At 54.9% G+C, this 22,539-nt stretch overlaps 6 protein-coding genes across 6 annotated transcripts; 4 read left to right on the forward strand and 2 right to left on the reverse strand.

The window, feature by feature from the left end:
* Positions 1-6,264: 6,264 nt before the first annotated feature.
* MYCTH_2145046 (uncharacterized protein) lies at positions 6,265-8,577 on the reverse strand (the record flags this gene model as incomplete). Its single annotated transcript, XM_003665730.1, has 9 exons — positions 8,033-8,577; positions 7,869-7,946; positions 7,760-7,809; positions 7,558-7,702; positions 7,443-7,485; positions 7,302-7,387; positions 7,156-7,225; positions 6,864-7,095; positions 6,265-6,748 (listed from the first exon to the last, which is right to left on the reverse strand). The coding sequence occupies exons 1-9, from the start codon at positions 8,243-8,245 to the stop codon at positions 6,265-6,267; spliced, it is 1,401 nt and encodes a 466-aa protein (XP_003665778.1). The 5' UTR covers positions 8,246-8,577.
* Positions 8,578-8,871: 294 nt separating this feature from the next.
* Positions 8,872-10,582, forward strand: MYCTH_2309794 (uncharacterized protein). The gene is made up of 4 exons (XM_003665731.1): positions 8,872-9,112; positions 9,184-9,260; positions 9,468-9,663; positions 9,860-10,582. The coding sequence occupies exons 1-4, from the start codon at positions 9,011-9,013 to the stop codon at positions 10,325-10,327; spliced, it is 843 nt and encodes a 280-aa protein (XP_003665779.1). The 5' UTR covers positions 8,872-9,010; the 3' UTR covers positions 10,328-10,582.
* Positions 10,575-11,706, reverse strand: MYCTH_73070 (uncharacterized protein). The gene is made up of 3 exons (XM_003665732.1): positions 11,391-11,706; positions 11,217-11,324; positions 10,575-11,131 (listed from the first exon to the last, which is right to left on the reverse strand). Exons 1-3 carry the CDS (start codon positions 11,618-11,620, stop codon positions 10,822-10,824), a joined length of 648 nt encoding a protein of 215 aa, XP_003665780.1. The 5' UTR covers positions 11,621-11,706; the 3' UTR covers positions 10,575-10,821.
* A 165-nt stretch (positions 11,707-11,871) lies between these two features.
* MYCTH_2309800 (uncharacterized protein) lies at positions 11,872-13,220 on the forward strand. The gene is made up of 5 exons (XM_003665733.1): positions 11,872-12,065; positions 12,128-12,142; positions 12,348-12,498; positions 12,564-12,629; positions 12,686-13,220. Exons 1-5 carry the CDS (start codon positions 12,018-12,020, stop codon positions 12,709-12,711), a joined length of 306 nt encoding a protein of 101 aa, XP_003665781.1. The 5' UTR covers positions 11,872-12,017; the 3' UTR covers positions 12,712-13,220.
* A 315-nt stretch (positions 13,221-13,535) lies between these two features.
* Positions 13,536-18,057, forward strand: MYCTH_2309802 (uncharacterized protein). The gene is made up of 4 exons (XM_003665734.1): positions 13,536-13,651; positions 13,804-13,974; positions 14,064-14,562; positions 14,629-18,057. The coding sequence occupies exons 2-4, from the start codon at positions 13,912-13,914 to the stop codon at positions 17,814-17,816; spliced, it is 3,750 nt and encodes a 1,249-aa protein (XP_003665782.1). The 5' UTR covers positions 13,536-13,651; positions 13,804-13,911; the 3' UTR covers positions 17,817-18,057.
* Positions 18,058-18,802: 745 nt separating this feature from the next.
* On the forward strand, positions 18,803-21,758 carry MYCTH_2309805 (uncharacterized protein). Its single transcript, XM_003665735.1, has 2 exons — positions 18,803-19,829; positions 19,980-21,758. The coding sequence occupies exons 1-2, from the start codon at positions 19,110-19,112 to the stop codon at positions 21,126-21,128; spliced, it is 1,869 nt and encodes a 622-aa protein (XP_003665783.1). The 5' UTR covers positions 18,803-19,109; the 3' UTR covers positions 21,129-21,758.
* The last annotated feature ends 781 nt before the right edge of the window (positions 21,759-22,539 follow it).

The following is a 22,539-nucleotide window of genomic DNA, read 5'->3' on the forward strand; positions in this document are numbered from 1 at the left end:
ATAGTATAAAGGGTAATAAGGGGCTAAGGAGAAAAACACGTATAAGGAACGTAAGGGATGTTAACGCTATTTAAGATGACTTAAAGAGGGCTTTCAGGTCAAAAGCCTCAGAGGGAGGGCATCGTATCACGGAAATATATATATAGATACCGCCTAAGCCACCAGCACAAACAGGCTAATCAAGTCAAAGGAACGAAAGGACTAATTACAACATAGGAAGCATAGTAATCACTACGCTCACTAGTAATCAGGGTAATCACTACTATACGATCACTTATAATCACCATAATCAGGAATGATCACTAGGATTATATATATATATAGATAGTCACTCGTTAGGTGGACTCTAAGAGTTCACTAGTAATAGCAATCTATCTATAATCATAGTACTTATACTAAGCATTACTAATTACTGTGAGAAGATAACTCTAGTGTTGTTGTGAACCCTTTGGCTTTACCGAATCCCTTAGACGACCTGCCTACTTGTCCTGCTCAATCTACCTTCGTCTGAACCCTTTTAGAAGAAGTCTGAGTTGGGTTTGTCATATAAGGGGTCTTATTATATAACTAGTTAACCTTATACTAAGCCCTAAACGGGGTAGGGTATAGGACCTTACTAATAGGCTCTTATAGGACCTTATAACTACTATTATAGGCCTAGTTCTGAACTTATAGGAACTTGTAGCTAAGGAAGTTAAAAAGGGGCTTAAAGAAGTCCTTAAGGCTACCCCTTACCCTACCTAGGCATAGGTAGCCGTAGGACCGTAATAGGGGGTAATAGCCCTCTAAGGAGGCCTGCCATCAGCTAAGGTAGTACTATTACAGGCCTTATAGGAGGTTATAATATAGAATATAAGCCTATAGGAGGACCTTAAAGCCTAAACCCCGGCCAAGATAGTCTAAGTAGTTAATAGGGCTTCTAGCTACTAGGGAGCCGTCGCGGCTAGGAAGCTCCTAAGTAGGGATATAGTAGTAGTCTTTAAGAACAGAGCTACTAAGGATTAGTACTTGGCTAACAAGCGATAGGTGGCTATAGCCTTTAGAGAGGAGGCTAGGGAGGTTAGTAGGGCCTATATAGTCCTAGCTAAAGGAATCCGGAAGGAGGAGCTATAGGGGGTTAGTAAATAAGACTTTAAGGAAGCTATAGGCCTATACTTAATCGAAACGGTTAAGTTCTAGCTACTAAAGAGCCTATAAAGGAAGTAGGCTACGGTACTCCTAGGCCTATAGGACCTCGAAGAGGCCCGGAAGGCCTATAACGAGGGTATAGTCTAGGATGCCTAGGTACTAGACTACAAGCCTTATTAGGATGCTCTAGAGCTAAGGTAGTACTATAGGTGCTAGAGCTTTAGCTATACCTAGCGGTATTACTAGCGGCTAGCCTTTTATAGCCGTTATAGCGTAAAGGCCCATAGGGGGGGGGGGGAAGACTAGGGAGGCCTAGTGCCCTACCTACTCTAACTAACTCCCTTATAGGTATATAGCCTATAGGGGCCCTTATACGGCTTAGTATAAGGGCTGCCCGAAGAAAGTCAAAGCCTAGGAATAGGCTAGGGAGGCCTACTAGTATAGACCCTAAACCTTCTAACTACCGGAGTAACTATACTAGAAGGTAGCCTTTGAGTTTAACAGCCAACCAAAAGATAACGACCACTACCAAATTAGGGCTAAACGCCCCTATAGTAGACTAGGGCTGGTAGCTCTTGATATGACCAGAGGGACACAGGCTGCAGTTTTGTTTTTCCGGTTCCGTGGAACTTTGTTGTGTACGATAGACATAAATAGGGGTTGCCCATCCAGGGGCACCAACAGGAGGAGGCAAGCGGAGAGACAAGGATAACAGATGGTTTTCAACACTCGCTTGCTCTAATAGATTTGAGTAACGAGATGTGGTTCTTCTTTCGTTTGTGAGTTAGGACATCTTTTTCCACGTAAGTGGACTCTTTTACGTCTGTCCAGAGGGACATCACTATCGCCACCTTCGCTGCCATCGTCGTTGCCGTCCGGATGGTCGGACTTGCCTGCTGTGACCGCGAATACTCGGATACCCTGGACATTTTGAGCTAACGCTCCTCCCCATCTGACCAGACGGAGGTTTGGTTCTGGAGGTGCTGAGTGGTGCCCTGGAGGGTTGGCACCAGCTCAATAGGAGGCCTACCCTAGCCTAGTAGGCAGCTAGGAGTGCCTTATTTGACGCCTAATAGACCTGTATTTCCTTTCTATAGCCTAGAACCCTCTCCTTTTTGTAACTAGCCGAGGGGGTAGTAGCTATAGAGCCTACTACTATACCGTCGGCTTCTGCCTTAGCTACCTCGAATGTAAATTAAGATCCTTTAATAGAATACCTAAAGCAATAAACAGGCCCTTAAGGTCCTGTTAAAAGAGGCTAAATACGACCTACTAGCCATCTAGGAACCGTAGATCAACCAATTTATAAGGTTAACTTACTACCCTAGGGCATTAAAGTACTATCTAGTTTATAAGCCTAAGGGCAAGGTGGCTATTCTAGTAGCTAAGCGCTTCCCAGTCGGCTAATAGGACTATTTAGCAGAGGAAAACTAGTATAGGGTAACCTTTCCGGCCCTAGGAGAGAGGGGGTTCGAGCTCTGGTTAGTCTATAATAACAAGGGGAAGTAGGCCCTCTTATAGGACCTACTAGCCCTACCTTAGCTAACCTACCCCCTAGTTCTTATAGGTGACTTTAACCTCTACTACCTGGTCTAGGACCTATTTAACAGGCTTAGCCTAGGGGCTAGAGACCTCCTTAGCCTTGTAGACTAGTAGGACCTTGACCTATATATACTCTATAGCTAGGTCACTAGGGCCCCCTAGGGGGACTAACGTAACCGGCCTTCTATAATGGACCTATTCTAGGCCTTGGCCAGACTAGAAGTAACCCATAGGGATATTATAGAACGTGGGAAATCTAACCACTACCTATAGGCCCTAAATGTCTCCCTCTAGGGGACTAACAGGCCTATACTAGCTAGTAAAGGGTAGGACTAGAAGAGCCTAGACAAGGATATTATATAGGCCAAGGCGGCCTACCTCCTACTCCGGCTTAGTAGGTAAGCATTAGCCCTAGTTAGGCCTATCTTCTAGGGCCCGGAGGAGCTTCTATAGGCCTTTGATAGGCTTATAGAGGCCCTCGAGGAGATAGCTTCGGTCTCGGCTCCGGTAAAGAAGGCTAGTATAGGTAGTAAACGAGCTCGATAGTAGACAAAGGAGGTTCGAGAGGCCTGGAAGAGGGCTAAGGAGGTAGAGAGCGCCTATAGGGGTACCCCGAACCCCTATATATAGGAGGCACTTCGGCAGGCCCTATAGGACTAAGCCAAGACTATTATAGCTACGAAGACTAAGAGCTAGAGAGCTACATTACGGGAGGCAACTAACCGGCCGGACCTACTATAGAGGCTAGAGCGGTAGGCAAGGCTACAAAGCTACCTACTAGTCGACCCCCTAAAGCTCCCGGCCTTCGAAGGAGGGCTTATAACCTACTAATAGAAGGCTAAAGCACTAGCCGATAAGTTCTTTCTGAACCTAGAGGCAGACCTTTCGGATATTAACGACCTAGAACTAAACGGTTACTAGGTGCCGAAGTTCGAGATAAGTCAGAGGGTTATAGTAGGTAAAGTTAGGGTAGTACTAGCTAGAGCAGCCCTATAGAAGGCCCTAGGGGAGGACCTCCTCCCTATAGGCCTATTAAAGGCCTATAGGTAGCCGCTCTACTAGATACTAGCTATATTAGCTTTGGAGAGCCTTTAGCTCGGCTATTTCCTAGCCTAGTTTAAAAGGGCTAAGATAGTAGTCCTTTATAAGCCTAGTAAACCCCTATAGGCCTACTTTACCCTAGGTAGCTATAGGCCTATAGTACTCTTACCAATAGTAGGTAAGGTACTAGAAGCTATAGTCGCCTAGAAGGTAACGGCCGTTATAAAGGCCTACGGGCTTCTACTAGCCGAATAGATAGGCAACTAGGAATACAGGTCTATAGAACTAGCTATCCGGCTTGTTACGGCTTAGGTCTAGGAGGCCTAGAGGTACAAAGCGGCTACCTCTCTCCTCTAGCTCGATATCTTAAGGGCTTTCGACACTATTAACTATACCTAGCTACTAGCCACTTTACGAAACTAGGGCTTCCTAAAGTGATTAGTAGTCTAGTTTCGGGAGTAGCTATAGGATAGGGTAGCTATCCTTTACTTCGATAGCTAGGAAATAGAGGATATAGTAATAAGGGCCGGGGTCCCCTAGGGGTTACCCCTCTCCCCTATACTATTCATCCTCTATATAGCCTCTCTTTACTAGGCCATTCGCTAGGCTTGCCCTATGATTAGTTTAATGAGCTTTGCTAACGATATTAACCTTCTAGCCTTTAAGAGGGCTAAAGAGGCCTATAATGGTTAGCTATAGAGGGCTTAGAAAGCCTACCTATAGTAGGCAAAGACCTAGGGTATAGCTTTTGCCCCGGAAAAATGTAAACTCATCTACTTTAACAGGGGCCAGAAGTAGTAGTTACGACCGCTAGAGCTCTTACGGCCTAGAGGGGGCATTACCACTATAGCCCTGTCAAAGTCGGCTAGATTCCTAGAGGTCTAGCTAGACTAGAGGCTATAATAGGGCCCCTATTATACAAAGGTAGCTAAGAAGCTAGAAACCTAAGAGTTTACCCTAACTAGGCTTACTATAAAGATCTAGGGCCTTAGCCTCCTATAGGCCTATAAGGTCTATACTAAGTATATCTATAGCGCCCTAGCTTATAGGGCCTCGAACTTCTATAAGCCTACTAGGCTAGGGGGTAAGCTAGAAGGCCCTATTAAAGAACTATCAAAGGCCTAGTACAAGGCCCTTTAAGTAGTTACTAGGGCCTATAAGGCTACCCCTATCTAGTACCTTAAAACAGAAGCCTAGGTACCTCCCCTTGACCTCTACCTTAATAAGAGGCTAGCCGACTTCGAAGCTAAACTTGACTAGCTACTCCTATAGACTAGGATAGGCCTAGGGGCCCCCTAGGTCCCTATAAAGGCTCTTATCTAATAAGCCTATAACAGGCTAAGCTAGAGGTTCTAGAAGGGAAGGGCTAGGGTAAAGGGCTAGGAGCTAAGGCCTATAGCCCTAGAAGTAGCAAGATCGACGGTCCGGCAATAGGTTTAGGAGGGCTATAGAGAAGGTCGACCCCCCCTATAGACCCTACAAAAAAGGCTACAGGCTATAGAACTAGCCATAATAGCAAGCTAGAGCAACCACTAGAGGGCTAACTAAGCCGATAGGAGGATATAATATATATCAGATAAGGACCCCCTACGCCTAGTTTTTACAGGGGAAGGCCTACAAAGGCACCAGGGCCTAACAAAGGCCTAGAGCTCCCTACTAGTATAGGCCTATATAGGGGCTATTAGCCTCTGTAACTTCCTTTTTAAGGTTTAAGTCCTGGGGGTTAGTACCCCCTACTATACCTATAGCCAGGGGAGAGAGACCGTCGAGCACCTAGTCGTATAGTGCCTAAACCTACTAAGAAGCCGAACGTAGGAATCCTAGGAAATACGGTTACAAAGGGACCTAGACCTCGTTTTACAGGGTATAAGGGCCTATAACTATCGTTTAGTAAGGAGGGTTCTATAGTAGCTAATAGACCTAAGGAGGCTTCTGGAATACTGCCTTGTAAGGAGGCTAGACCAGGGGGTAAGGCCTCTATAGGGCTATTCTAGCCACTTCTCCTTTTCTTTATAGTGTATTAGTATTCTAGATTAGGCGTTAAAAGTGGGATAGAGGTTTTCATCCGGCCTATTAGGCACGGTTTCCTTTGTATGTAACTAGAGAGGCTCTGGCATGCTTGTTAGCATAGCGGTGTAGGACTAATAATAATAATAATAATAATAATAATAATATTTTATATTTTGTCTTTTATTTTCCTTTTCCAGTCTACAAGCTCAAAGTGCGACTATTAATAATTATATTATTGGCCAAGCATTGGTTCATCTCGAAAAGGTGTGTCGGTGGTCCTACTCAGAGCATCAAATCTGATTTGACCATGCTGCATTTGTTTACCTTCTCAGTATGATATGCCGTTTCTAGGAAGCTTGAAGAGTAATTAACCACTCAAAAATCAAACAGGGTGCATCTCCGATCTAATCTGTCAGTCCCAACGAGTTTATGACAGAAAAGGAAAGGGGAAAAAAACGCCAGGCCGATGCAGAATCTCGTATGCTGCCGCTTCTCACCACTCCAACATGATCCATCCGCATGAATCGAGCACCATCCCCTTTCTTAGCACCGAAAGTACCTCTTCTCCACCCACCGCTCCTCGATATCCGGCACCACCCGCCCGACGACGACCGAGATGTCGGGGAACACCTTGGTCAGCCGGTGCAGGCCCATCCGCCCGGCGCTGTACGTGACCAGGACGATGCGGTCGGCCCGGACGCCGTGGTCCACCAGCACCTGCACCGCCATCAGCGCCGACCCGCCGCTGCTCATCTGCGCGTCCAGCAGGAGGACCGCCTCGTGCCGGTCGATGTCGGGCGGCAGCACCAGGTAGTGCAGCTCCGGCTCGCCCGTCCGCACGTTGCTCTGGATCAGCATCCGGCCCGTCTTGCAGTCCGTGATGCACCGGTGCAGGCCCGCCTCGAGCGCCGCCCCGCCCCGTAGCACGATGACGGCCGACACCTCGCCCCGCGGCCGCAGCCCGGAGTAGGTGTGTGCCTGCGGAGTCGTAATCTCGACCGGCACGAACGGGATGTTGTTCAGCGCCCTACGGTTCGTCGTGGTTGGTTGGTTGGTCAGCACCCGGCAAAATATGTCTAATTACACGCGGTTTCAAATGGCCGAGGGTCATGGGGGGGGGGGGGGGGCTGAGGTTGACATACTGCTCAACCAGGAGGGCGCTGAGGCGGTCAAAGTAAAAGATGAAATCCTCGCTGGACGTGTCAATGTCGTGGATGATGGTGTTCATGCCCTGCATCTGTGGCGTCTGCTTCATGATCGTCACCTTCGGAGAAAGCTTCTCTGACTGCGCCTCGAGCTCTAGCCGGGTAAGCGCTGCGCGATGGTGGGTTGATTTCTCGAGCAGCTTCTGCTGGATGAACTGTACAACCATGGCTAATTACTCCGGTCAGATCTCGACCCGTTTTTGGTCTGCAGCAGTTCTCTCCCACTTACACATGGCCACATGGTTCTCGACGCCGCGGGGAACAATGATATCGGCCACCTTCCGCTGAGGATCGACATACTATATTAGAGTAGACCACGGTTAAAACTCTGAACAAGACGGATTTTGGTTTTCGAGCAAGGGCCGGCAAGCTTACCTTCTCAAAGTTGGGCTTCACAAAGGTGAACCACTGCTTGATAATGCCCTCGAGATCTCGACCGCGATCCCTCTGGTCACGCAATACTGCCGCCATGTCAGCAGCTGCAGGGAAAGTATTAAGTCAACACACAAAACGTACTCCTCCTTGACAGGCAGGTGTCTGCATCGGCCTCACAGAAGATCTTTGTCGTCCCAGGTCACGTCAGCCTCTGGGTGACTTGGGCAGAGGGTCGCTTTACGTTGTTTCTTCACACCTTCATGTCCAGGAGCTCAAGGACCCTAGGATCGTAGAGGGCGAAGATGCCCTCAAGGATAAGGACGTGGGGCGAGTAGATGGACGTCGTCCTATCCAGCCGGGCGTGTTTCTCAAAAGAATATACGGGAATCTCGGCACGTTTTCTACGGCGGACCGCGTCATCAGCTCCAGCTAGGCCTGATGCGTGTCCATGCACTTACCCGGCTTTGAGATCACGCAGTCGGTCTACCAGGACATCGAAATCTATGGCCTGCGGCGATGACGCATGAGCCCGGCAGATCGGTACGCTAGAGGTGCCTGTGGGCTTACATCTGGCGCGTCGAAATCGTACTCACTTCGAAACGCCTTCCGCGAGGACTCCTCGTCCAAGCTTTTGTAGAACGAATCCTATCGTGCCAACGGGGCGGGTGGGAACCGATAAGCCTCCGTCCGGTGCATCTCCGAGCCCCGCCGTCTAATTAATGATGACTTACGATGGATAGGATGACCACCCACGGCAGGTTGAGCTTGTTCACGATGGCGTGCGACAGCGTCGATTTGCCCGATCCAGAGCTGCCGGCGATGCCTATGATGCTGACATCGGCCCATGGCGGCGCATAGTGCGCCCTCGTTGCGATCGTGCCGTCCGTCTCGGGGGCTGCCGTGCCGTTGACGGCGGGGGATTCGGCGCCCTCAGGAGCCGGCATGATTGGGGCGGCTCGTCTGGCGGGCACCTAGATACCCAAGGTAGGTTGTGGGCGTATAAACCTCGGTCGGTATGGGAACCGCTCAGTTCTGTGCCGAGAAGGAAGGGCTAATGGGATCGAGCTAGTCTGTGCTCGAGGCGGCCAGGGAAGCTGCGTTCAGGTGATGGATGCGGACTGTTAGTGAGACTGAACCGAGGTACTCAGCTGCAAAGAGCTTGAGTTCTGCAACTTGGGCTCCGCGAGTTTCTCGGAAACCGAGCAGCTAATATCCTCACAACTCTCCGGAAAGAGTTAAGTTCCTGGTTCGTGCTGCCTCGTCCGTTTCATCCCAGGCAACGAAGTGGAAAGCCTTGTGAGGCAGGCAAGTTCTTCCTCCTTAGGGCTATCTAAGCCAGTGCGGGGCACTCCTTACAGGGCTCCGCCGAGCGACTGCCGGACCCATCCACAGCTGCCACGCCAGTGGCCCGCCGGCTCGGCTTGGGGCGGCGGCGGCAGCGCGGCACCCGCATCGATAAGGTAACTACCTAAGCTATTGGCACGAGGCTGGGGACTCGTCCGGTTTGGCTCCACACTGGGGAAGCTTTGACGCATTTCTCGCTCGCTTGCTTCAGGCTTTGGCCAATTTCACTCCCTCCGCTTCCCTCTCGAGTCCACTCTCGCATCAATTTTCCCCCCCTCTTGCTCAACCATCAGAATTCAGCTGCCTATCGGGGTTGAGCGACACGCACGACAGATGTGAGGCGCAACGCACCAGCAGATAGGCACATGTCAAGCTGGAGCGCAGCGCTAGAACTTGGCGAGCTCGACCTTGATTCGGCTTTCCGGGACGCCGTCCTCTCCCAACTGCGACAAAGCTTCGACCGGATGGTATGCCTCCTCCCGCCAGCTTCGGCTCTGATACTGGCGATTATGGATCCTAATGTTGAATTTGTGGGCAGAACTCCTCAACCTCTACCGCGACTCCCCCACAACATGCGTTCGAGAAACGGGCCGCCGATGTCAAGGCGCCCAAGAGGTAACCGCCATCCGTACTTTTTTTGCCTTGCCTTCGCAGACAACCTCCGGCAAAGTGATGATTGCATATCAATGGGAATCTCTCCGAAAATATGATGTGGAGAAACTCTGCAATACTCGTTAAACCCCTGATTGCCCCAACCTATTCTGCTCTCGCACAGTTTTTTGCAATATAGCACTCTTGTTGTGCAATGCTGACTTGGGCCAGTGATATCAATGCTCTGATTCTCGACTACCTGTTGATGGAAGGGTATCCCAATGCCGCTGCCAAGTTCTGTAAGGAAGCAAACTTGCAGCCGCAGCAACCGGACCCTTCAGTCCAGACTCGTCAGGAGATTCAGCATGCCATCCATAGCGGCAACATCGAAGCGGCCATATCGGCCCTCAACAAGCTGGATCCAGAGGTGAGACTTCAAGTTCCCTTTCTGCTTTCTGTGTTCCCTGCTTTGCTATGATTTGAACACGAGTTTCAACATGCACCACGCTAAGGCTTCGGCCTATGATGAGACACAACCACATCGTATATGAGCAACACGTTTTTTTTCCGTTATTGCTGTCATCTCTCCGAGGCGCAAGGACCCTAACTAACACGGCACATAGCTGCTCGACACAGACCCAAAGCTGCACTTTTCGCTCCTCCGGCTGCAGCTGGTTGAGCTCATCCGCCAGTGCAACAACGGGGACGTCACGCCGGCCTTGGAGTTTGCAACCAAGAATTTAGGCCCACGCGCGGCTGCCAACCGCGAGTTCTTGGAGGACCTTGAGCAGACCATGGCGCTCGTCATCTTTCCTCACGACAAGAACCTGCGGCCGGAACTCGCGAGCTTGCTCAGCCCGGACCTTCGTCGAACCACTGCGGCGAGGGTCAACGAGGCGATGCTTCTGCGGCAGAACCAGCGCAGGGAGGCTGCTATCCGCCAGTTGGTGCGCATGCGGGCCTGGGCGGAGACATCAGCTCGGGCCAAGAAGAAGGATCTGCCCGAGTCCATCGAGCTAGGTCTCAAGGCCGACAGTCCCGAGGGCCCCGGCGCTGGCGAGGGTGACCACGAGGCAATGATTACAACATGAGTAATGGCTTGTATGACTGGAATGGTGGCGTCTTTACCTGTTTCCTTTCCCTTTAGGCTCTGTTTTTTTCTTTTTCGGATGCGAACTATTTGGGTATGCGCGGGTATTATCAGGTCGGCTTAGGCGTTAGGGGCATGGCACCGCTGGGGAGACTAGAACATGGTCCCTCAATAGGGATGGGCACGGGTATGGGTATTCTGGGGAAGCATGATGATGGCGTTGTTATGACAGTTTTTACCTGTGGTGTGCTCGGAAATGAATAATATAAGAGCTTGGACCGCCCCTAAGCATGATACAGTCTACTAGACGTCTACAGCGTTCCGCAGCACTGCCCGCACAGCAAACACCCACATTGTATTTGCGCAATCTTCCATAGTGCCTCGCATTCTATGAAATGAAGACCCCTAGTCCACCAGCGAGCACCGATATTCCCGGATGACGATGACACACTATGTACAACAAACCCGTCGCCCACATCATCCTCCCATATACCTTTACTTGGTGCGGATATGCTTGAGCTTGCCGGGCGAGTACAGAAAGTTGTTGGCGTAGGCCTTCGGCACAAACTTGCGCTCATTGGGCTCCTGCACAAAGTACTCGTACCCTTGCTTCTCGGCAAAGGCGATGGCGTCTTCCTTGGTCTTGAAGTTGATGTGGGTGCCCTGCATGAAGTCGCCCGAGGACTGCCATCCCATCAGCGGGTTCTCCCACCGGTGGCCCTTGCCCAGCACATCCCAATCCATGCGCCACCGGCTGCTGCCGTGCTCGCCGGATTGGGTGGCCGGCTTAGCGGGCTTGTAGATGCTGCGTGAGAGAGGTTCGAAGGTTAGCGCGCGAGGGGTTGTGGTATTGGGGTTCGTTTGGGGGAGGGGGGGGGGGGATAATGTACCGGACTGTCCTGGCCTGCAGCTCCATCGGCGCTCCGGAAAGAAGACCAGCAGGAGTAACGTTCTCCTCACTGCCGTCTTGGACGTGCTTCGGCACCGGGGTGAAGGTGCTACATTTTCAATGGTCAGCCGAGTCCCAGGGGACGACGCCCTGAGGGCCGCAGCGGGGTTCGCACTTGGTCGCCATGTCAATGGGTACGTTATAGTCGGGAGCATTCCGCGGGAGCGTGGCCATCGGAGAGGTCTCCTTCTTCTCCTGCTCGGTTTTGGCCGGAACACTCGTCGCCGTCGCCGTCGTCGTCGTCGAGCTCTCGTAGCGGCGCGCGGCGGGGACGGCGGCGGTGCGGGCGTGCGACGCGGTGCGCAGCAGCCGCGCGGCCGAGGCGGTCGTTCGTAATGAGGACATGGTGAATCGCACCTCTCTTCGGGGAATCGGAGGGGTGCGGGATTGGTGGACGGTCTCGAGCTCCAACAGCCTGCAACTGAAGCTGGATCTTGACGAGGCGATTAGTTCGATTCGACGTTGTGACGAACGGGCCAGTGCTCTCCAATTGACGGGTGGCCCCACCTAACGTCGTCTGATTGGTCGGCCGGAAAGAACCGCGCAACAACCTCTGCCGGCGAGGGCCGCTGTGGTGGTTTTCCCGCTCTCAATCAGGAACCCGGACGTCTTTAACAGCTCAACTCCTTCGAACGACGACTCGCCTCCCCCAATTGAGCCGGACCCGCGACTCGATTGGTATTCGTCCCTTTTATCGATTTTTTCGACGAGTTTGCGAGCGCGCGCGACGCATTCTGCCAAAATGAGCTACGTCACCCGCCGGGCGCTTTCGACGCTGATCCCGCCCAAGGTAGGTTGCCCGCGGGCTATATAACAAGAGGGCCTGAAGGGTTGCTAACTGCTAGGGCTTAGGTCGCTTCTCCGAAGGTGCGTCATTCGTTCCTGTCGAGCCTCGCACTCCTCGAGCTATCTACCGAGCCGTCCGGGACCCGGCGAAAACGGCAAGAGCTCCTGCACTTTGCGCAGGGACGTGGAGAGCCGAGGGAAGGGGGGGCGTTTTGCATGGCCGGACAATCGGGATGGGAGGAAACGGAGGATCAAAAGAATTTCTGCTGGCTAACTTTGAGCGCAGGCCATTGGTGCTGCCCCTGATGCTGTCCGCATGCAGCGCGTCGTCAGCTTCTACGAGAAACTTCCCCGTGGCCCGGCTCCCGAGGTCAAGCCCACTGGTATTCTCGGCAGATACCAGGCCAAGCACTTTGGCAAGAACCCGTCGGCGAAGCGTATGTGGCCATTGTCCTAGCGAGAGATTGGGGGCAAGCGGAGACTAACATTTTTTTTTCTCTAGCCATCGTTCAGGCTATCGTCTTCCTGCTTGTTGTTGGCTACGCCCAGAACTACTACTTCCATCTCCGTAAGTTTGTGCTACATGGTCGTCCCTTAAAACGTTGATTGCTCATTAAGCTCCAGGCCACCACAAGAACAACGCCCATTAAACACCACGTTGCAGGGTGTTTTGGGTTGGCGATGTCCCAGGCGTGTAAATAAACCATTGTTTCAATAGACAGGGTGCCTAGCGCGCACTGCAACAAACTTTTCTTCGTCATCCCCGTGTCACGGTTACCAGGCTTGGCCGCCATGTGTCCATGGTCCGAGTACACGTTCTTTGAAAGAGAAGAAGCTTGCAGACGTTGAGGGGCCTGTTCAGTTTGCTGCGGAAACGATGTTGTTCCGGCCATCCGTGTGAAGCGGGATTCAAGCCACGCTTTTTCTCGCTTTGCAATCTCCTGACCAATTCGAAGTGGCATTGCGGACAGCTCTTCGAAGAACCGAGCCTACCCAGATTTCTTTGACCACAGCATGCCATCAGCCTAGAGGGAGAGGGTCATTGTAGAGTGCATGTACAAAGGCATAATTAGGTCGTTTGAATGCTATTGTCATGTATTCATATTCTGCCCCTCTGCCTTTTCCGGATCACCCTGAGTCAGAATATCAAATGAAGCCCACTGACCTGTGATGAGAGTTGAGCAGTGCCCAGTGCAGCGCCTCTTGCTGTCTCATGAGTGGGCTTTGTTGTGGGTTTGGAAGGGTGCCCTTCGTGGCGCGCGCGGGCTCTGAGTGGGCCATTGCTTTGCGCTAATCCCTAAATGGTAACCGTGCCAGCTCTGACCTTTGCCCAGTGATCATCCTTCTCGTCCGAGTCGCCAGTCAGTCGGCGAAAAGAGAGAATCAGCCAGCCCGCATCACCTCGACAGAGGATAACAACTCCTGCAACCCTTCCCTCCTCTAACCGAACCCCCCCCCCCTCCCCCCCCCCAAAAACACCTGACCTTTCCTTCCCTTTACCTTCATTTTACCCTAGCGACCCTCCGACCCAGACAGAGGGATTATCCCCAAAACCTCGGTCCTCGCGACAGAATTTCTAGGGAGAAGGAGGTAGGTCCCCACATTTCGCGGCGTTGCACAGCTAAGTCTGCGCCAGCCATCGACATTCTGTCCAGAAGCAGCATTTGGATTTTCCTTTGGCTTTGCGCCCTCCCGCTCTGCCGACACTGGTTGCTGACCGAATACCTTTGGTTCTGCTTCAGATACACTAGCCCACCATCCTCTTAGGTTCCCAATCACCCACCACTATCGCGACGCGCAATCGGTCACATTCTCGTAACCCGATCGCCACCGTCCCCGACGACCGTAGGATGGCAACTGAGTCACCCAAACAGCGATCTGATGAAGCTACTCTAACTTCCTCCACCGAGCCCGTAAGTCCTAGTTCTCATTTTTCTTCTTCCCGGCCCCCGTCGGTGCTCGCTCGTCGCCGTTAACCGCAGCTGCCCCGCGCCACCTGCAGACAATCAAGGTCGACTCCGACTCGCAAAATGTCGATTCCAAACAGCCGCACGTAAACGGCGAGGCCTCCGCTGCCGCGACGGACGAGCTCGAGAACAAGCACATATCCGATATCGTCGACGATTTGGTGAATTCGACAGAAGTTAGCATTAGTGGAGGATCCGACAACGAGGCTGCCAGATCAGATGCGTCAAAGACCAAGGACGACGCGAAGAGCCAAGGCCGCGCCTCTTCGTCCATCAAGAAGCCGACATCTTTCAAAGCAATCAACGTCAATAAAACCTTTCTCACTTCCAAAACCCCCGCCCCAGGCACTCAGCCCAAGGCTGCCGAGAAGGCGGCCCCAACGACCAGCGCCGCGTCCCCCGCTCCGGGCACCACGACCACGAGCCGGCCGAGGCTGGTTGCCAAACTCGGTAGCGGTTTGATTACGAAGAGTTCCGGAGGAAACGGGGGAAAGCCGGCTCCTGACCCGAGCGCTGTCTGGAACAAGAATCGACGTGAGCAACCGATTGCCCCAGGTAACGCTGGCCCTTGACGAAGGTAAAGACTAACAAACCGCACAGCCGCCCCTCCACCGGAGCCGAAGAAGTATACCGACGAGGAGCTCAGGAAATATGGAATCCACATGGCCTCGCGACTGCAGTCCGACTCCTCAAAGGGCCACTCCAACTGGGCCGATATCGAAGACGATGACGATGATTGGGCTCCCGATACCATCACGTGGAAAGACGGCACCAAAGTTGCCATCACGCATCCCGAGGGACAGCCCGCTAACGCGCCCGCATCAGAGTCAAAAAGCCAACCAGCTTCGAAGGACAATGCGCCCGCGGAGAGTACCAAGGCCTCGAGCCCGAGCAGCTCGCCATCCGTTAAGCCTGGCGTCCTCGGTTCCGGAAAGGGGCTCGTACTGAAGGGTGCGCCTGAAAAGCCGACTCTGGTGGCGAAGCCACCGCCTCCGCCCGCGCCGACCAAGTCGCCATGGGCGCCCCTACCCAAGATCGAGAGGGTCTCTCCAGCGGCGGTGGAGGCTCAAACGGGACCAACACCACAACCGAATTCCGGTGACGCCCGCACGAACCAAACACATAGTCAGCCGCCACCCAGGGAGATTGCGGCAGACGACTTCAGCCGAACCCCTTGGCGAGACGGGCCCCAGGGAGGCAACAGGGAGCTTTTCAACTCGCAGTCTGGCCGCTATGAACCAGCTCCAGACCGCCGTGGTCCGATGCGCCAGGAGCCGCAGTACGGACGGCATCCGGCGGTCATGCAGCGGCCACCACATCACGAACAGCAAGGGCCTACGGAATACTCGGGGGGCCTCCAGCCGGGCAGAAACGAGCATCAGGGACCCGAAGAGCGGAGACGAGGATCCTCGAACATTAGCGGCGGAAGCGGTAGCTGGCAACGACTCAAAGGCGCCGAACATCCACTTCCCCCGCCCGAGCTGATCAACGCCCGTCGCGCATCCACGACTGCAGGAAGCGATAGCCCCGCCTCGCCGAGAAACTTCTCGCCCTCTGGCGCTCAGGGCGGCTCCCAGCATGGCCAGGCGTTTGGGCCCAGACCTTCTCCTGGAACGGCCCATGCGACGCCCTATTCGAGTGGAACGGGCCCTGGCGGTCGCACCATGCCGCCCCCGGTCCAGCCCTCGCCTACCATCACGCCAGTCGCCCCCATTACCGAGGATGACATTGAGCTGCAGAAGAGATTGATGCGCGAGCGTCGGGAGCTCGCTCTAAAGCGTCGGCAGGAGGAAGAGGCCAGGGAAGAGGCGGCTCGCAGGGAACGGATTCGCCTGAAACTGGAGGCACTGGGGCCACCTCCGGAGACGAGCAAAAGCAAAAAAGCGGCCGCTAAGGATCAAGCCTTCACTCCCACGCAGATTCAATCGCGGGAGCCTACGAACTCTGAAAAACCAGCGCCGGAGCGATCGCAGGAAGCACAAAAGGAGGCTCCCCAGGCCGTCACGCCGCAACCGCAACCTGCCAAGCAACCTCCCACTCAACCCGCCCAGTCCACCGAACCGGCAGCACAGACCGTTTCAAAGCCCGATGGTGCCGAATCTCGCCCGCAACCTCACCCTTGGGCAACTACGCCGCGGCAGGGTGATCGACCGGCGGCGGTCTGGGGACCCCAGCCTTCGACCAAGAATGTATGGGCTGCTCCGAATAACAATAACAACCGAAGCCTAGGAAATGGGACTTTTGCGACCGAAATTGGGGCACCACCGCCCCCCTCGGGTCCTGGACCGATTGCACCGCCGAGCAGCGTCCGCGCTGCCGGCCCGTCGCAGACCAATATGACTTCGGCCGCCCCCTGGCAGCCACCAATCGGGCCCCCGAGACAGCCACAGGCACCCAGGAGCACCGGTGAACGCGACATGAAGGACAATCCTTGGGCCGCTGCTGTTCGTGCCAATGACGGCAGGTTCTCGGAGATGCTCAGTTCTCAACAGGACGAGAGGGAGCGTCGGTTGCAAGCAGAAGGTCGCTCCCCTGCGGAAGCCCAGCCTGCTATCAAAGACACTTGGCGTCCAACGAGGCTTGACGAGAATGGAGTGCGTACCGAGGGCGCACCGAAGCAAACCATACACATCGGGAAAGAGAACCCGTGGGCTGGTTCTGCCGAACCTAAGCCCTCGGCCTCCCAGCAAGCGCCGTCGGTGCCGGGTGGCGACGTGTCCGAGTACAGTCAGCTCCCTCAGAGCAGCATACCTGCCCACGATATGGCGTCAGCGTCCATGATTGGCACAAAGACGGCAGTGCCGCCTGGAAGGGGCTCGCGCTTCTTCCCGGCTCGCGATGCCCGTCAAGACGCTCGTGACGTCCGTCCAGAGCCGACTGCGGAAGCGTTACGGCACAACGCTCCATCCCCTCCCCCTCCCGATATGGCCGGCCACCCGGCATTCGACGGCGACGCAACCCACCCACACGTATCGTTACCGCGACCGCACCCGATCGTACGACTCCCACCGGCAGCTTCGGAATCAAAGACGAGCGCGCCAGAGGCTAACCGGACCACTGCTGGTTCCTCAAGGTCCCAGGGGCCCAGCTTTGCCTGGGCATCACAGCCGGCCTACAAAGAAGCGGATGGGCCGCGCGCATCTGCTCAGAAGCCGGAAAACCCGTGGCAGGCCAAGATCGACAACCTGCTGGGTGACCGCAAGGTGCACCCGTCTAGGACTGCAGCAAGTGACGTCCAAGCTCCCCCCCAAAAACAGCAGGAGTCGTCGGTTCCCGAACCAGTGGCTCCCGACGCCGGGGTGGAAGGGTTGGCTACCACCAAGGTGATGGCCGAGGAGTGCTTTGAAGAGCAGGAAATGGGGTCTGTCCCTCCTATCAGGCTTCCTAAGACGGTTCCAGAGATGGCATGGCAACCTAGCCCCGCACCGAAGCCCCTTAGCAAGAAGTTTTGGCCTACCGTGCTCAGTGCGGAACCGATCAGCTTCCCCATCGACGTGTCGGGGGCTGGAAACGTGTGGCGTATCTGCATTCCGGGGACCGAGAGCAAGACTGTCACGGTTCCGTTTGGCCGGACGCGCAGCAATCCGCGTCGGGGAGGACCGCGCGGCGGCCGGCATAGCTCGTCGGCTCAGCATAGGCAGGGCAAGGGGCGGGACGGGTCTTCCTCCTATCCGGGGGAGCAACGCGACGGCGTCTCGGGCTCCAACTCGCACGGCAGAAACAACCGAGGTGGTTATCGGGGACGCGAAAACTGGTCGCGTCATGCGGCCTCCCAAATCCAGGCATGATTTGAATACATCGCCATTTTAGGTCTGGGCTGCGAGACAAAAGTGAACAGTGTCGGGAAGTTTGCCCCAGACCACCTTAAGACACTCGAGCTGTCATACTTTGGATGACGACGCTCTGCCCCACGGCACAACGGTGGCACCACCCATGCACAAGTTACCGGGGTAGGTAACGTTGAACCGTTGGTCTGCCCTCCATTTTGATATCGCTGCGCGATACTAGCAGCAGTGTATTTTTGTTTTCTTTCTTCCTTTTTTTTTCTACTCTTTCCTCGGGGTCTCTCTCTCTATTACCCTCTCCTTGCGGCGTGGCTGCTTCTCTGGTCACTTGCAACAACCCCCGCTGGTCTGTCCCATCTCGTCTTAGAGGATGGATGAGACGATTACAGGACACGAATACGGGCAACGAGCTCGTCGCTTTACATACTATGGCGCAGCCTGATAGCAGGCGGGCAGCTAAGGCCGTACGCTCGAGTCTCCAACGATGACGATGTGGGCGTGGACGGGCATGGCATGGATCAAAAGGAGAGCACGGGGACAGGGACAAAGCAATCGGTTGCTCGTACTGGATTTTGCGATCTGGGCCTTGGCGACCAACACTAGCCAGGCTGCTGACCAGCTAAAACGGGAAAACGATGAATGTCTTGAGTGTTTGTGCGTGTGTGTCTGGCCTCTGAGATAGACCGGAGAAGCAAGGATACTTGTCCCATATTGATGTGGACAGAGACGGGATGATGGATTGCTCTGCCTTGCAGTGTCAACCACAACGATATGTGGCGATGGGCCGGGGGCATGACAGTACGAATGGGCTGGAGTAGTTGCAGTTGACAGTTTTAGGTCTCGAGACAAAAAAAAGGTATCATGATCGAGGTCCTTTTTACGGTTTGTTTGCGGGTTGTGACTTTGCTCGGTTGACTTGAGACATGATTTGTGGCGTGACGTTATCTGACCCCTCTCTGTCGTCAACCTTTTTGGACTATGGCCGAGATGAGAAGCCGTTGCGCGTTTAGTGCGGCTCTTGTCAATGCAGTGTGTTTATTAAAGAGATATGCTGAGAACAGGAGAACAGCGCAATCGCGGTTATCGTTGCTTCATGGGACTCTCTCTCCTTAATGGAGTTGCCCCGCTGGCCGCGGCTCCGCTCACTCGGGTTCCCCTCATCGAGTTCATTTCCTCTCACACAACCACGCGCTTCCCGACTACTTAACACTAATAGTCATCACTCATCTCATTTTTCGGCGCCGCCACCGCCCCGGTCTCAAAGATCTTCAATTCGGATCTCGACCTCCAATAATTATGGCGACCATTACCAATGCCAGCACCGGCGGCGACGGCAGCAGCAGCAGCAGCAGCAGCAGCAGCAACAACAACAACAACAACAACAATGTCAATAACGACATCAGTAGAGGAGGTACTGCCTCTGATGGCGGCGGCCTTTTCAAGGGAGTGAAACTAGCACAGAAAAAGAAGCTGATCAACCTCCTCCGCGGCTGGCCGGCTCCCAGTCTCCTCCCCGCGGCCGACCTGCAGGAGGCAACAAACTACGTCCTCTCGGACCCGGCCATCGCCGTGCCCGTGTTGCAGTACGGAATCGACCCGGGGTACCAGCCGCTGAGGGAGGAGGTGGCGCGGTGGCTGAGCGAGCTGTACCCGAGGTATACCCCGCCCGGGTCACCAGGGTCACCACCAGCCGAAAAAGGAGGTGGGCGTGGTAGCGATGGTAGTAGTAGTGACGGGAGCGGCAGCGGCAGCGGCAGCGGGGCCGGGATATCGGCCGACGAGATCACCATCACGGGCGGCGCGAGCCAGAGCCTGGCCTGCGTGCTGCAGTCGTTCACGGACCCCGGGTACACGCGCGCCGTGTGGGTGGCCGCGCCCTGCTACTTCATGGCCTGTCCCATCTTTGAGGACAACGGGTTCCGCGGCAGGTTGAGGGCGCTGCCCGAGGACGAGGGGGGCGTGGACGTGCGTGTGTTGGAGAGGCGGCTGAAGGAGTGTGAGGCGGAGCCATGGGAGGTATGTTGATTTTTTTTTTTTTTTTTTTTTTTTTTTTGTATATGTTCTCCTTGCCTCTCTCCCTCCTGATCTCTAGTTGTATACAAACCCAAACCCCTTATTCCAGATACTAACATATTGACCTCCCTACCTCCTACTCCCCGTACCAAGAACCGCCCCCTCAAGAACCCATACCCCGACCGCAAGCTGTACCGCCACGTCATCTACCTCGTCGCGACGTGCGCCAACCCCTCCGGCAAGACCATGTCCCTGGCCCGGCGCGAGCAGCTGGTCCACCTCGCCCGCGAGTACGACGCGCTCATCATCAGCGACGACGTCTACGACTTGCTCCAATGGCCGGTCACGCCTCTGTCTTCCCTCCCGTCCCCGTCCGCGTCCCCGTCCCCATCCGCGACCGGGACCGGGTCCGGGTCCGGGTCTGAATCCGGGTCCCCGTTCCCGGTGCCGCGGCCGCCGCTGCTGCCTCTGCTCTCGCAGATCGACGCGGCCCTGCCGCCGTCGCGGCACAACCCGGCGGGCAGCGGCAAGGTCTTCTCGCACGCCATCTCGAACGCGTCCTTCTCCAAGCTGGTCGGGCCGGGCGTGCGCACGGGCTGGATCCACGCGTCGGCCGACTTCGCCTACGGCTTCTCCGTCACGGGCACCAACCGCAGCGGCGGCGCCGCCAGCCAGTTCGCCGCCGCCGTCGTCTGGCGCGCCCTCGCCTCCGGCCGCGTCGCCCGCCACGTCGACTCCGTCGTCCGCCCCGCCCTCCGCCGCCGCCACGCCCTCGCCCTCGACGCCATCGCCCGCTTCCTCGCGCCCCTCGGCGTCACCGTCTGGGGTGGCAATACCGTCCGCGGCGCCGGGCAGGGCGTCGGTTTTTTCTCTCGCGGTGATGGTGGTGGTAGTAGTAGTGGTGGTAGTAGTAGTGGTGATAGTAGTAGTAATAGTAGTAGTAGCAGCAGCGGAGAGCGGGGTGGAGAAGCGGAGGTCGGGGACGGCAGGGAAGAAGTGTACGGCGGCTACTTTTTGTGGCTGACGCTGCCGGAAGGAGTGGATTCCGCGGTGGTCGCGGAGCGGGCGAGGGCGGAAGAGGACCTGATAGTGGCGCCGGGCCAGATCTTCGAGGTGGCCGGGGATGAAGACTCGGCGAGGTTCCCGAGGAACTTGAGGCTGTCCTACTCGTGGGCGGACGAGGAGGACATCGTGGAGGGGATAGAAAGGTTGGCAACGGTGCTGAGGAGGATGTTGCGGGGGGAGGGTGACGACGAGGCCCGGAAGGAGGACGCCCACGGGGATGCACAGGTGTTCAAGTAAACAGAAGGGGGTTATGGTGAGGATTTCCACTGGATCCTGGATCGTGCTATCCGCCTACTTCACGAGTCTCAAAATAGGGACGGCGAGACGTCTTGACAGGAGCTTGTACGCATGGGGTGTGACATGGGCGGCATCCTCCCCTGCTGCCTCATCGCTTCTCCTCGGTCGAAGGATCGGGGTACGAGTGAATCTAGGAGCATAACAGCGTTAGCAAGAATGGCGTGCAGGTGAGGTGCGGTATAGGTGGTCAGGTCATGCCTTGTCTGCGAGTGCCAGCCATTCCTCAACCCCCCGCAGATACGGATCAGCAGCGGCGTCGACGGGCTGCTCGTGGCCCCAGACGACCATCTCGTCGAACTCGGCCTGGACCTGCAGGGAGCCCTGGGGGGGAGCCTCGGGCTCGAGGTCGATAACGTCGGCTTCCTCGGGCCTCCTGGACGGCTGCTTCGGCGCAGACACGGCCGCGACAACGCCGCGGTAGTTATCTGGCAGCTTCGCGGCGGTGCCCTGGAGCTTGCGTCCCCGAAAATAAGCGGTGCGGGTCCCGGCTAGCGGCAAAACAGCGAGTCAGTTAAGAGGCTCTTCTCTCATCTCTTATCTCTCTCTCTCATCTCTCTCTCTCTCTCTCTCTCTCTCGGCCTTTACTAAACAGGATCCTAACCCTCGTTGACTCGGGGGTCCCAGAAGGCCCGGGCAGGCTCGACGGAGCCGTTGTGATGGACGCGGCACGGGAGGACGTGCGGTGTCGCCTTGGGGATATCCGCCAAAGGCTTTTCGGATCTGACGCTGAGCATCGGTTGTGACATTTTGGGTCCGCTCTGTTCCGGCAGTTGGTCCCGGACCGAGAGATGATAAGACGCGTTGGTGAAGCGAAGAAGTTTAAGTGGAACGCGGTTGACGCGTCTGCGATCTGCCGCTCTGGAAAGATGCAGGGGTTCGGGTTAAGCATGTGGGGCACCTGGAGGGCCTGGGTTGCACTCTGTTAACTTATCGAAGGACCGAGGCAATCAGGTAACTAACCATTTAAATCAGGCTTCAGTTTAATCACGAACTTAGTGGTACATACATTATAAGACAACGCTTTCACCTCGGTTAAACAACCTTTGCTTGTGAGATACAATGCTCATCATATTTGAATAACACATTAAAAAAAACGTAAGGGTCACACATTTGAATTAAACCGCCACTTGGCGCACGATGGGAGATCGATAGGCTGCCCGGAGCCCTCCACTTCAGTCACTACATTACTGTAACCAAAGAAGTCGCGGTATCTGATGGAATCTATTGTCGTAGTTCACTGTACTGTATTTGCCGCTGTGCTGCACAAGCGTGACGAAAAAGAGCAGTATCAATCCACTGAGCTTATTATGTCAGTTAGTATATCATGCCAATCTCCTTCCACATTCATGAT

The sequence above is a fragment of the Thermothelomyces thermophilus genome, chromosome 6 (genome assembly GCF_000226095.1).
Source record: "Thermothelomyces thermophilus ATCC 42464 chromosome 6, complete sequence".
NCBI classification, from domain to species: domain Eukaryota; kingdom Fungi; phylum Ascomycota; class Sordariomycetes; order Sordariales; family Chaetomiaceae; genus Thermothelomyces; species Thermothelomyces thermophilus.

What these genes read in the sequence shown, in the direction of transcription:
- MYCTH_2309805 (XM_003665735.1), top strand. Translation starts at nt 19,110, where the DNA reads ATGGCGACCATTACCAATGCCAGCACCGGCGGCGACGGCAGCAGCAGC. An exon ending in GTGAGGCGGAGCCATGGGAG is followed by an intron (nt 19,830 to 19,979) that starts GTATGTTGATTT and finishes CCCCGTACCAAG; the next exon opens with AACCGCCCCCTCAAGAACCC.
- MYCTH_2309800 (XM_003665733.1), top strand. Translation starts at nt 12,018, where the DNA reads ATGAGCTACGTCACCCGCCGGGCGCTTTCGACGCTGATCCCGCCCAAG. An exon ending in CAAGAACCCGTCGGCGAAGC is followed by an intron (nt 12,499 to 12,563) that starts GTATGTGGCCAT and finishes TTTTTTCTCTAG; the next exon opens with CCATCGTTCAGGCTATCGTC. An exon ending in GAACTACTACTTCCATCTCC is followed by an intron (nt 12,630 to 12,685) that starts GTAAGTTTGTGC and finishes ATTAAGCTCCAG; the next exon opens with GCCACCACAAGAACAACGCC.
- MYCTH_2309802 (XM_003665734.1), top strand. Translation starts at nt 13,912, where the DNA reads ATGGCAACTGAGTCACCCAAACAGCGATCTGATGAAGCTACTCTAACT. An exon ending in TAACTTCCTCCACCGAGCCC is followed by an intron (nt 13,975 to 14,063) that starts GTAAGTCCTAGT and finishes CGCCACCTGCAG; the next exon opens with ACAATCAAGGTCGACTCCGA. An exon ending in TGTCTGGAACAAGAATCGAC is followed by an intron (nt 14,563 to 14,628) that starts GTGAGCAACCGA and finishes CAAACCGCACAG; the next exon opens with CCGCCCCTCCACCGGAGCCG.
- MYCTH_73070 (XM_003665732.1), bottom strand. Translation starts at nt 11,620, where the DNA reads ATGTCCTCATTACGAACGACCGCCTCGGCCGCGCGGCTGCTGCGCACC. An exon ending in CCCATTGACATGGCGACCAA is followed by an intron (nt 11,325 to 11,390) that starts GTGCGAACCCCG and finishes TTGAAAATGTAG; the next exon opens with CACCTTCACCCCGGTGCCGA. An exon ending in CTGCAGGCCAGGACAGTCCG is followed by an intron (nt 11,132 to 11,216) that starts GTACATTATCCC and finishes TCTCTCACGCAG; the next exon opens with CATCTACAAGCCCGCTAAGC.
- MYCTH_2309794 (XM_003665731.1), top strand. Translation starts at nt 9,011, where the DNA reads ATGTCAAGCTGGAGCGCAGCGCTAGAACTTGGCGAGCTCGACCTTGAT. An exon ending in GATGTCAAGGCGCCCAAGAG is followed by an intron (nt 9,261 to 9,467) that starts GTAACCGCCATC and finishes GACTTGGGCCAG; the next exon opens with TGATATCAATGCTCTGATTC. An exon ending in TCAACAAGCTGGATCCAGAG is followed by an intron (nt 9,664 to 9,859) that starts GTGAGACTTCAA and finishes CACGGCACATAG; the next exon opens with CTGCTCGACACAGACCCAAA.